Below are 12,123 nucleotides of genomic sequence, written 5' to 3' on the forward strand. Positions count from 1 at the left end.
GTGTTTGACTGCATGCGGCACTGCGCAGATCAATTCGTATGACATCAAAGTACCGCGACATCGATTCGAACGCATTCGCTCTCGCGGTACTTTGTTATACGCTGGCTGGTCTGCTCAGCGTCTCGAGCACACATCAGCTGTGACCAAAAGGGGGCGCTAGAAAACCTGAGCGTGTCATATCCTGGCGGAGCAGTGAGCAACATTGAGGGAACAAAGGAGTAGGGGTGAGTATTCGGAAACGTCTTGCATTTTATTCCAAATATGTTATTGTTTTCAGTAAGCAGCATACTATTCATATTATATTGCAATATTTTCTGAATGTATGAGTGTAATATAGACGCTTTTTGAGGTACGCTATGATTTTTGCATATAAAGTGGTCATCGGATTTTAGCTAACCAGTTTGCTAATGTTGTTTCGACAACCACGACTTTCGTTTATAAAATAAGAAATGTTAGATGATTTTACCAAAATTGATTATAATGATCCGCTATTTAAAATCACGTTTTCTTACCGAAGTACAAGACTCCATTTGTCTTCCCTCGTTATATTCGTGGTTTATTGTGATGCTAGTCAGCTAACGTTAATGTTAGCCTGTTTCATTCATTGATGTTGTGCATATTAGCTTCTTAACCAGCTCTATTTCACGCCTTTTTAAAGCTTATATATAGCGAAGAACAACACGTTACCTCACATGTGTGCTAATTATACTTAATTAAAGACGTAATTCTATATATGTCACAATTTCCTAAGTTTCTTCATGACGGAATGTTTTAGCGAGCTGTATGCTCACTCGCCTCATTGTGTGCGCCATTCTCCGATTCCAGCACGGGGTTGAGATTAAACATATGAACATGGGAATTTCTCATTTTTTTAACACGCATCCTATTAATATTTATGAAGCTTTTGTTCATACAACACACACTGTGGATTAGGTAACAGTTCCTAAAACTAACGTTTTTTCAAACCAGGTGTGTTTTTTTAATTGAAGGAATAAATAAATGGCCGTAAAATGTTTACATCATGTTGAGTTAATGAAGTTAAATAGTCCAAGATGTTTCCATCTTGAGTAAGCAAAACGAAAGAATGACTAATATGTCTTTACCTTATTACAGAATCAAATGATGGGGATAGCCTGATATCCTCAATCCGACAAACAAGATGTCAAGTAAGAATACATTTCAACTAACAGTTAGTTGAGACCTCATAGATTGTTTAAATGCCACCAATGTTTTTATTAAACTTTCACAATGGCTATATTATGCATATTCTGCACTTGTTTTTATAAATAACTCTTTACAATATGGTTGTATTGTTTACATTAGCTAAGGCATTATGTAACAATATTTATTCATTATGGTTCTTGTTAATTTCAGCATTTACTTATATATTTTGAAAGTAAAAGTTCTGCATCTGTTAACATTAAAGCGGTAGTTTACTCCCGCCAAAAAATCTGTCGGCATTTACTCGCCATTTTGTCATTTCAAACCTGTATGACCTACTGTCTTCCACAGAACACAAAAGAAGATATTTTGAAGAATGTTGTGAACTGGCCCCCACACACTGGTGCGGGCCAGTGTTATTCGGTTAGCACTTTCTTCAAAATATCTTTTGTGTTCTGCGGAAGAAAGTAATTCAGGCTTGAAATGACAGTGAGTAAATTATGACTGAATTTTGAATGACCAAATGAACAAACATGAGCAGTTGTATTTGCATTAACAAAGATCAATAATTGCTGAATTAAAATGCCAATGCATTTACTAATGTTAATAAAAGACAACGTTGGTATAGTGTTGCCAAATCTTTAATTTCGGTGTGCTTGTCTTAGTATTTGGGTAATAATAGATGTAGAATAACATCTGTAATGGCCACTAGAGGGTCTTAATTTATGCAAATGTGACAAATTGGCAGGCTATACTGAAAGTGACTCTTGTATTTTTTGCCCAGTGGTAATACAAAGTGGGCCAGGGCAAATTTGTCACTACCTGTTCATTTTTCCCCTTCTTTCTCTTAACAGAACGGCCATCCTATGCCCCTCCCCCTGCCCCAGCCCCCACAACAGTAAGTATCCACTACATGCCAATCATCCATATGGCCCTTCCCCTCCATCATCCAAACCTATACCTAAGGATACTAAGAGATGGGAGGAGAGGATTGTGAGAAGGTCACAGTATCACTTGGGGTGGCTTTATGTTAGGAGAGTTGACACATTAGGCTTGTTCGAGTTGCCCCTTGATTTTTTTTGTCCCAGTCACGGCAGCCACTGTTTTTTTGGACAGATCACAGCCCCAGTCCTCAAAATGATCATTAGGAGAGAAGTCAGTATGCTAACACAGCATTTTTGGCTCAAATATTAATTTTCTAAAGGCGGTACAGTTAATGAATCCTATTAGCAACTCATTGAGTCCGGCCAAACACCACCAACCATAGTGCCTGTGGCTGTGCTACAAATGGATGTAGAATAATGCCAGGTTGTGCGCGCTATCAAAGAATGCTGCTTTTTGCATGTTTTATGCAAATCATGACAGAAAACAAAACAGGTTTTCCTTTTCATTTTTTTGTCCCTTCCTTGTTTGTTTCATTTCTCATTCGTGTTTTGTCTCATTTGTCTCCATCAGCAAATGCCCACCACCCCTGGGTTTGTGGGGTACAACCCATACAGCCATCTGGCCTACAACAACTACAGGCTGGGAGGGAACCCCGGCGGGAACAACAGGGTAATGGTCGGACCGGTGCCAACTAGGGCCGTAGTGACAGCAGAGAGACTAAAACCCTAAACAAGAGGACGCTAAAGCAAACCAGCCAGACCTATATTTAAAATAGAGTGAAATGCTCTTACAACTGTACAGATTTAGTAGTTGGTAGAGTGCAGATTTTTTTCAAGTATTTTGGGTAGTCTTGGGAAGTTGTCTAGCTCTCAACTAGTAGTGTTCATTATCCTCGTGTTTCTGTGAAGCAGTCACTCAATCGATTTCTAGTTTGGTGTAATTGGACGGACTCTGCATTGAGTGATTGCTTCTCAGAACCGTTCCCTTTCCCCATTGGCCATCCTATCATTTCATCATGCACGAGAACTAATGCCTGTCTGCTCGCATGGCCCTCATGCCAGTGCCAAACAGTGTAACGCGGTCGCTTGGCTCGCGGCATCGCTGGTGGCTTGGCACAGCTTCCTAGCATGCTCGGGGCATTTTAGCTTTTGGCTGGTTCTGTACAGACCTCTGCAGAGTCATTTTAGGGAAACAATCCATTAAAGACAGTTGCTTTGTTTCCAAAATAGCTTAATGCATGGCCTTGTCAGTGTAATGATAATGTGGTGTGTAATTTAGGTACGTCATTTGCTCCATATCCGAAGGAAATCATGTTCTCATTGTTTTCAGTTGTGCTCTCGCCTGCTGTCCCTTCCTCCATAGTGCTCCATTGTGACAGTTTTTTGTGTTTAGTGGGGACGTCTTAGGAATTTGTGATCTCTTACACCCCTGGTGGGCTTCTTTTTTTTTCTCCCACAGAACTCCTCAGGGATCACCGTTCCTAAGCCGCCCAAACCGCCCGACAAGCCGCTGATGCCCTACATGCGGTATAGCCGGAAGGTAAGCAGGAAGGTAAGACACCCACGGTGTCTGCTTTTACTGCTTGTATTTTGAAACTCTGAGAAGAGTGCTTCTGCAAACAGCTTGAACGCTGGGGCGGACAATGGCTTGACCCCGCTCTTCCTGAGGGTAGACCTCAACATCGCTTCATTGCTTTCATCTCTGTCTGTTGGAAAAAATCTGGGAGGCCAACATCTAATCATCAACTAATGGAAAACTTCAGTTCAATATTTTTCATTTCTGCATATTGGGGAGTTTACAAACCATCGTTTTATTCCTTTAGTGAGCAAAAATGTTAGATGGATATAAAACGTTTATTTTGATCTTTTAATACATTATTCATCTCATTCCTCAGTGAAACAGGCATTTGTTTCGTGTTAAAGTGATAGTTCACCCAAAAATGATTTTGTCTACTCCCGCTTTTGTCATTTCAAACCTGTATGACAATTTTTACGCTGAATGCAAAAAATATACTTTGAGGAATGCTGGTAACCGAAAATGGCTGTACCCATTCACTTCTGTTGTGTAGACCCAAAACCGATGCAAGTCAATGGGGAACCAGAGTTGTTCCGTTCCCTACATTCTTCAAAATCTCATCTTTTGTGTTCTGCTGAAAAACATGGTAACACTTTCCTTGAAGAATGTATGTATAATGTGTTATTAAAGGGTAAAATGCATTACAATTCTTCATAATGTGTGTTGTAATGCATTATATGTAGTTGTAGAGAATTATAACTGATATAAAATGTGTAATTGCTAATGAATCGCTAAGTGTTATAATGTATTAACTGTAATAATAGGTATTTATAAGACATAACAATGCATTAAAATGTGCATAACAATGCTTTAAAACTACTTGCATTATTAATTAATGCATTATAGATAGATGCTTCAAGGAAAGTGTAACCAAAACTCATAATGAAGGCGGAATAAATTACAGAATTTTCATTTTTGAGTGTATTTTCCCTTTATATGTTGCTTTTCCCATACAATGGAAGTCAACCAGAATTGTTAAGATCCATTTATAGTGCTTTTTTCTTGATGGTCCCTGTTGCAGGCCCCTTGATAGTCCCTAAATGTTGATTGATTGGACAAGCACTTTGAATATTTGACAGAACATAAAAAGTAAAATTCTACAAAAGATCATGCAATGTAACTACTATTCGTAAACTTTAAAAATGCTCTCTGCGCATTAAATTCAGCTTCACTACACTCATACTTTCATGCTTTCATCTTATGCACAAAGATAGACATTATTGCTTATTTTCAACTTTTATCGGAGGGCGCCAGGATCCCGCACTGGTTTCTGTTGACTCTGAAATGACACCTGTTTCTCTCATAGGTTTGGGACCAAGTTAAAGCTTCTAATCCTGACCTGAAGTTATGGGAGATTGGAAAGATTATCGGTGGTATGTGGAGGGACCTCACTGATGAAGAAAAACAGGACTATTTAAACGAATACGAAGCCGAGAAGGTATGCTGCTTCCGATAAAGAAAGCTTCTCTATTTTCAATTGAGATTTACTTTTCATAAAAATCTGACGTGAGCACTAAGCAATTTCTCTTCCCACAGATTGAGTATAATGACTCTCTGAAGGCCTACCACAACTCTCCAGCCTACCTGGCCTACGTCAACGCCAAGAACCGTGCAGAAGCTGCCCTAGAGGAGGAAAGCAGGCAGAGGCAGTCACGACTAGACAAAGGCGAGCCCTATATGAGCATCCAACCTGCTGAGGACCCTGATGGTGAGATTGCCGTTTTATCACAAGTGAATGGGTACAATATAGTGTCATTCTTCACAGTATTGTTCCCTTGCAGACTGAACAATAGGGGTTGAAAGAGATTGCACCTAATCTTTTAGTTCATTTTTGTTAAAATGTAAGTCTAAAAATAAGTGTCCCAAACTCAGCCCCTTTATATGTTGTGTAGACTATGACGACGGGTTCTCCATGAAGCATATAGCAGCGGCTAGATTCCAGAGGAACCACAGGCTGATCAGCGACATCCTGAGTGAAGTTGTGGTGCCAGATGTTCGCTCAGTGGTGACCACCGCTCGCATGCAGGTCCTCAAACGCCAAGTCCAGTCCCTCATGGTTCACCAGGTAGACACATTGACCGACATGCATGAGCATTAGGGATACACCGAAATAAAAATTCTTGGCCGAAGCTGAATAAACATGAAACACTTGTCTGAATACCGATCATGGATATTCACTTTTCTTCTGTTTAACCAATTTTCCCTATTGCACGGACTGAATGGTCTAAATGTGCTTTTTATATTTTGTCTTGCTTTTCAATATATCACAGTGTAACTTAAAATAAAATTCAGCCAAACAAGTAGGCTAAAAAAAAAGAGCCCTCTCCCTCTTGAAAAGCATGTATTAGGAGTATAACTGACTGCTGAAAGAATGTGCACTGTAACCCAACAACAAAACATTTTAAAAAGTGTCATTCAACAATAAGCTAAAAATATGACTAAACAAAAACTGTTGGATTGTCATAGTCTACACTCCGAAAAAATCATCAATGCAAGCAATTCTGACTAACAACCATTTTAGTTCATGTCTCTCCTCCAAACTCCACCCACAAAAGCTGAATGTCACTGTTCTCTCAGAGGGTTCACTCGTGAGTCGTGGCAGAACATATTTTGACAAGTTGTTTAGTATAGGGAACTGAGTGCACACGACCACTGTATGAAGTCAAAGGATGTCGCGAGCAGCAGGGCTACTGTCAGACCGTCAGCTCCAGTCTGAAGAACACAAGTTACCGACCGAGTTTACTCTCTCTATCTCTCTGTGCTGGTTGCTGCTTGATCATATCACACATCATGCTGTTTTTGCTATTTTCGGTTGCCGAAGATTCGGTGCATCCCTAATGAGCATAAAGCCTAGGACTGTTTCACGCTTTTCATGGTTGTCTTTAATTTCTGTCATTCTAGAGAAAGCTAGAAGCAGAGCTTCTTCAAATTGAGGACAGGCATCAGGATAAGAAGAGAAGGTTCCTGGAGAGCACAGACTCATTCAACAATGAGCTGAAACGGGTGTGAAATTTGGTTTTGTTGTAAACTAATAGCCCTCCTGTTTAGACTTGGCTTAAATGGCAAATAGACTGTCAGTGTCTGATTTGTGGTTTTTGTGCGTTTGTATAGCTGTGCAGTCAGAAAGTGGAGGTGGACATGGAGAAGCTGGCAGCTGAGATGGCTGCTGCAGAGGAGGCAGCTCGCCGGAGAGCAGAGGAGAGAGAGAAGGAAGCAGCGGAGCAGGTGGAGAGAGCTGCTCAAGAAGATCAGCAGGCAGGCACCACCCAGGCCGAGACCAGCGCAGAACAGACTTCCATCAGCGAAACCAAGGATGGAGAAGACAAGCCGACCCCTATGGATACGGGTCAGTTTAATTATTATAAATGGTCAAAAGATTGAAATATATTTGAATATGTTTTGGTCTTAACTGACCGATGTGGTGTCTTCTCTGCAGATGAGAATCCTGCTGAAACATCTGAAGGACCTCAGGAGCCAGAGCAGGGTGCCTCTGCCACACCTGTAGAGAAAGCGGCCCAACTCGAGCCTGCAGAGGGCGCCACAGATGAGGGTACCAGCGACAGCACTGCTCCGTCTGAGAGTAGCTCTGGACCCCCAGCAGAACCTCCAGCCTCTGACAACACCCCTGAGGAGAGGCTGTCTACACAGTCACAATAAACCCACCCACTTGCATCTCCTGTTCAACATTTATCAAGTCCATGTCGCATGGTTTTCATTTAATACTATGGCCTGGTAGTAGAGCGAGTGGAAAGATGTAATGAAAGAACAGCTGTACTCACCACATGTGCTAAGCATTTTCTTTATCCGTTCAGTCATGTGACGCCCTTGCTTTACTGATCTGACAAGCTGACTGCAAATAACTGTTTGAGTAAAATGTAATACTTGCATTTTACAGACAATGGCTTGTGAGTACTAAAAGGTTATTTGCTATTCCTGTTTTATGTAACTGTGGTTATATTACGTTCTACCTTTGTTTCATCTTTTGACAGTTTAGTATGTGGGATGTAGTGACTTTTCAGCCTACTTCCTTCCTGCTCCTTTGTTTCTTTTTTACTTCAAATGAAGCCATGCGTGCAGTCATGTTTTCACACAGATGTGCCACAGAGAGCACAGTGGAATTAATTCTGCTGTTAGCTTCAGTGGTGTTACATTAAGACTTTGGGTCATACAATGTGTTTTTGGATTGCTGGAAGGTATTCCCTCAATAAAGTGATTTCTATGTCTGTTTTACATTTTGTGTTTTTATTAATTGTAGTTTGAACAATTTTCAATTTATTGAGCACTCCTCTGGTGAACCTTAATTTGCTCTGCCAATCTAATTTGAATCTGATATAATCCCCAGCTTCACAAATGGAAGATTTGATTGTTATTGTTGTTGATTTACACTTGATTTTGCACCTTCCTTTTGTTTTACATCGAGTAGTATGGAACATTTTAAACAAATCATTTAAAGATGATTAAAACACTACCAAAACAGAAAGTCAGCCTCTTTTGAGGAATGTAGTATTTTACATGTGATGTTCATCTGCCAGAGAAACCCAAGTGCATTAAGGATGTGATCGTCCTATATATATATCAGTATATGTAGGCATCCCCATAGCAACCATAAGAAAGGAACCTTTTCCATTTAGCTCGAGAGTGGTCTAGGGGGACACGAGAACAAGCACTAGAAAAGATTTTTGGACATTATTTCTTGAATACACAGTTTTGTATGCATGATTTTAAAAATAACTGCGTTATACGAAAAGCAAGTGCAGTGACATTCTATAGAAGAAAATCAGACTAGAAAATCTGTTTTTCTACAGTACACTGTGCATATTTTAATGCAGACGTTCTAACAGTAGAGGGCAGAATTTCACATTTTTAAGTCTGGCTATTGACCTTCTCCGTTGACCAAACACACAATATGAATTTTAAAACATTGTAGATTTTACAAAAATATATATATTTATAAATAATACAAAATTATATTATACAAGTATATTATAAGGACATTACGTGCACAATAGGTTTATACACTTTCTCTCTGTCACACGACCTCACAAAGAGCATTACTGTAGCCTACATGTAAAGAAGACTGTAGATCACAAGGTTGTAGGTGTGTGTGTGCATGTGTGGGCAACTACCATCAAGAAGCCTAGTGCTTTGTGGGTGTAGAGCAAAGTTGCTCTGTTTGCTGTCAGACAGTGGGCATCTCTACCCGTAACAGGTGATCTCTGTGCACTTAACACTGTATCGCTCTAAATCCTGCAAAACTATGAAATCTTAGATAGAAATTGTGTCCATTGTTAATGCTGATGTCCACTTTACAGTTTCTCTCCTTTAACACAAGAAAAGGCTGAAGTGTCAATGTAGAGGAAATGCATATAACATGTACACAACACAAACATTCGCAATGGCTCTGGAAACAAAACTGACTGATAAGCATACAGGCAACAACATGGCTGTAAATACTTTTATCAGCAACAGATATGAATCTAACAGAAATGCTTGGACAGTTTTATAGAGGAAATGCTGTAAAAAATTGTCAAAGTCTGGTGTCAAAGTCTGAAAACATAAACTTTGGCGTGTTTTATAGAGATGAGATCATTCACTTGACATGTTTCCTAGATCTCATACCTTTTTAAAAGCCAAAGTAAAGAATATAGTTCTGCTAACATTTATTCACCCACTTGTCATTTCAAACCTGTATGGCTTTCTTCTGCAGAACCCAAAAGAAGATATTTAGAAAAATGTTGGTAACCGAACAACGGCAGTGCACATTCACCTCTATTGTATGGACAAAAAACAAATGCATGTCAATGAGTGCTGCTGTTGTTCGGTTACCAGCATTATTTAAAATGTCTTCTTTTGTGTCCTTAATATTTTTGATCCGACTTCCAAGAAGGGAAAGCTCTAAATTCTTTAATGCATTTATTGCAATGTGCAATATATTACAGGGTTTGAGAGTACAGTAGCACACTAGGCAAAACACAAAAGTCCCCATGCGTTTGTTTATGTATTTTGTGTGTTCAAATGTCCCAGAATTACAAGTATTTCCCACCCCCTACTTCCCAAACTATTGACATGCATTATCTACAAGGTTGCATCCCTAAAGTCTAGTGTACACTTATTTATCAAAAGGCTTTAAACATCAGATCTGAGTATAGCAGTTTGGCAAGAAGTATGAATCACGCTATATGATCAACATGAGAACATCAGCCCAGCAAGTTCAGACTCACTGCTGAGATTCACACCAATCTCTTTCTGTAAGTGCATGGTGCCATTGTGTTCTCAGACGCTGGATGTCCTCGCCTCCTACTCAGTGCGTCACAGAACGGGAATGAAACAACTCGAGTGAATAGAGTCAGATAGGACGCAAAACGAATATTTATGTAACAAAGCTTAGGCGTGATAACCACCCAAAATAACTTTGCTCTCTGTGCAGCTTTGGGAGCATCACCTGCAGACGCACAACAGCACTGAGAGACATTTCGATTCATTCTGTAAAGAACGTGACCAACCAACTTTATCATATTGAACATATTCATAACTTTCCCTATAGACAAAATAGAAAAGGCAGCAGAAAAAAAATGTAAACGATTACATTTCCACATCCTTTAACATAGCTATTGGTATGAAGTCAGTGATTGGCTGACGTTCATCCCTTGCTTTCATTGGTATATTTGTTTCATGATCTACACTAAATTGTTTCCTATTGTCAATCTTTCACGCTTTTAAAAGCTTTCGTGTAAATGTAAGAGAACTGACACAATCTCTATCAGCTCCGCTGGCCACAAGTGAATGAGTGGGAGGGGGGAGGAGTCCCACGACGTCACGTCGGAGTGCGTGCAAATGTGTGCGTGTAGTTGTGTGTGTGAGAGAAGCCGGTGCGTAAGGAGGGCACTTGGGCGGAGAGGGACGCCGAGCGTACAGGCTGACAGTTCATCGCAGACTGAAGCCTTGCACTACATGCTCGCACTCCTTCCAACTCACTTCGGCGTATAGGTTTGCGAGAACTTGAGAATGTCCGACCCGGCGCAATCCAACAGCGATGGAGAGGAGGCAAGCGAGCCTATGAGGGGTTTCGCCCGGCAAGGTGCCCTGAGACAGAAAAACGTTCACGAAGTGAAGGATCATAAGTTTATCGCCCGCTTCTTCAAGCAACCTACTTTCTGTAGCCACTGCACGGACTTTATCTGGTAAGCGAGAGTTTGGAGGCTCTGTAACGACAGTTTGTTGCCTGTTGAAGTGAACCTGTTACTGTTACAGTTGACGCGATTGTCATTTCATGCTGAGCTCGTTTGGTCTCGCGCGCATAACGATTTTTCTGTTTAAATGTTTTTAATATGACGTAACCATCAATTGACAGTAAATACAAAAGTTACATTAGTTGTTTATTTTGTACATCTTTTAACTCTTTGTGTTTTGCAAATTAGAGCGCGCTCATTTGATTATGTTTGACAATATACGTGAACGCTAAGATCTCTTAAAACGGCTTGCTAGGTGGGTTTTGGGGGTTTTAATAGTAATTGCACACCTCACCCTAAGTAAAGTATGTTATGTAAATGTCAAAATAGGTTTGTAAGCAATGGATAATATATTTTATTATGACTCAAAATGAGTGTTGGAATCTGTGAGTCATCTAGATGAGACGGGTCAAACAAGTGGCTTATTGTTCTAGTGTGAGCAGGTGAAGTGTCAATGTTCTAAAAACTGCTTTTTTTCCTTTTTAAGGGGATTTGGGAAACAAGGATTTCAGTGTCAAGGTAGGAATTTCAGTTCATTGCATATTTCAAAACATCCCAGCAAGTGTACAGTATGCCTGTTGCAGTCATGTCACGTTCAGCTGGATATTTTGTTCAAATGTTCTGCTTTAGGAAGCACAGAAACATAAACGTTGCAAAACGATTGGAACAATTAATAAAAAGGTCACAGAACCCGTTGTGTATCAGTAAAATAAGCGTTCAGCGTCATTTCCATTGCGAGTAAGCACACATCTCATTCTGTTACATGAAAATGGAGAACATAACATATTGTATACATCTGAATGTCTTGAAAAAGTTAAGATGAGATGATGCTCTCAGCTGTTCGGATTTGTTTGATATCCTCACTGCAGGTGTTCAGTTGTCTAATTGTGTCTAATTGCCACATTTCTAAGGGACTCCTTTCAAATAGTTTCTCAAGTATGAACAGGTTTTCATTTCCCGTGTGGAATCATGTTGAAGATGTTTAGGGATTAATCAAACAGATTTTTCAACATTCTTATGGAGAACATATCAGATTAGATTTTACTTTATTGTAATTGTGTAAAAGTGCAAATTGTGGTAGTAAAGCAATGGTATAGAAAAGGGTTAAAAGCATCTGATAAACGATTGAAGGTAAGGTGAATGCATTATGCTGTGCGTAACAGAAATGTACAGCAATGTCATGTATATTGTGCAGCTGGCATTATTTGCGCCTTTTGTGTTAATGATCAACATCAGGACAATTGCGCACACCTCTGTACAAGTGGAAATAATT

The 12,123-nt window shown here is 39.9% G+C and overlaps 2 protein-coding genes across 6 annotated transcripts in view; both read left to right on the forward strand.

The window, feature by feature from the left end:
• Nucleotides 1-135: 135 nt before the first annotated feature.
• smarce1 (SWI/SNF related, matrix associated, actin dependent regulator of chromatin, subfamily e, member 1) lies at nucleotides 136-7,851 on the forward strand. Of its 4 annotated transcripts, none has more exons than XM_056753815.1 (11): nucleotides 136-224; nucleotides 1,114-1,166; nucleotides 2,016-2,059; nucleotides 2,617-2,715; nucleotides 3,505-3,597; nucleotides 4,928-5,059; nucleotides 5,158-5,329; nucleotides 5,514-5,686; nucleotides 6,523-6,624; nucleotides 6,733-6,967; nucleotides 7,058-7,851. In XM_056753815.1, exons 2-11 carry the CDS (start codon nucleotides 1,160-1,162, stop codon nucleotides 7,276-7,278), a joined length of 1,278 nt encoding a protein of 425 aa, XP_056609793.1. In that variant the 5' UTR covers nucleotides 136-224; nucleotides 1,114-1,159; the 3' UTR covers nucleotides 7,279-7,851. The 4 variants fall into 4 exon arrangements, with proteins under 4 accessions (XP_056609793.1, XP_056609795.1, XP_056609794.1 ...); XM_056753816.1 differs by having other exon boundaries at nucleotides 137-224; nucleotides 3,505-3,585; XM_056753817.1 differs by lacking the exon at nucleotides 2,617-2,715.
• Nucleotides 7,852-10,476: 2,625 nt separating this feature from the next.
• Nucleotides 10,477-12,123, forward strand: part of prkcbb (protein kinase C, beta b) — a 97,783-nt gene continuing 96,136 nt past the window's right edge. For both annotated transcript variants that reach the window (XM_056752044.1, XM_056752043.1), the window contains exons 1-2: nucleotides 10,477-10,802; nucleotides 11,338-11,369. In XM_056752044.1, the coding sequence (XP_056608022.1) occupies nucleotides 10,627-10,802; nucleotides 11,338-11,369 (208 nt within the window). In that variant the 5' untranslated portion in view covers nucleotides 10,477-10,626. The remainder of the gene's footprint in view (nucleotides 10,803-11,337; nucleotides 11,370-12,123) is intronic.

The sequence above is a fragment of the Triplophysa dalaica genome, chromosome 7 (assembly GCF_015846415.1).
Source record: "Triplophysa dalaica isolate WHDGS20190420 chromosome 7, ASM1584641v1, whole genome shotgun sequence".
Taxonomy (NCBI): Eukaryota; Metazoa; Chordata; class Actinopteri; order Cypriniformes; family Nemacheilidae; genus Triplophysa; species Triplophysa dalaica.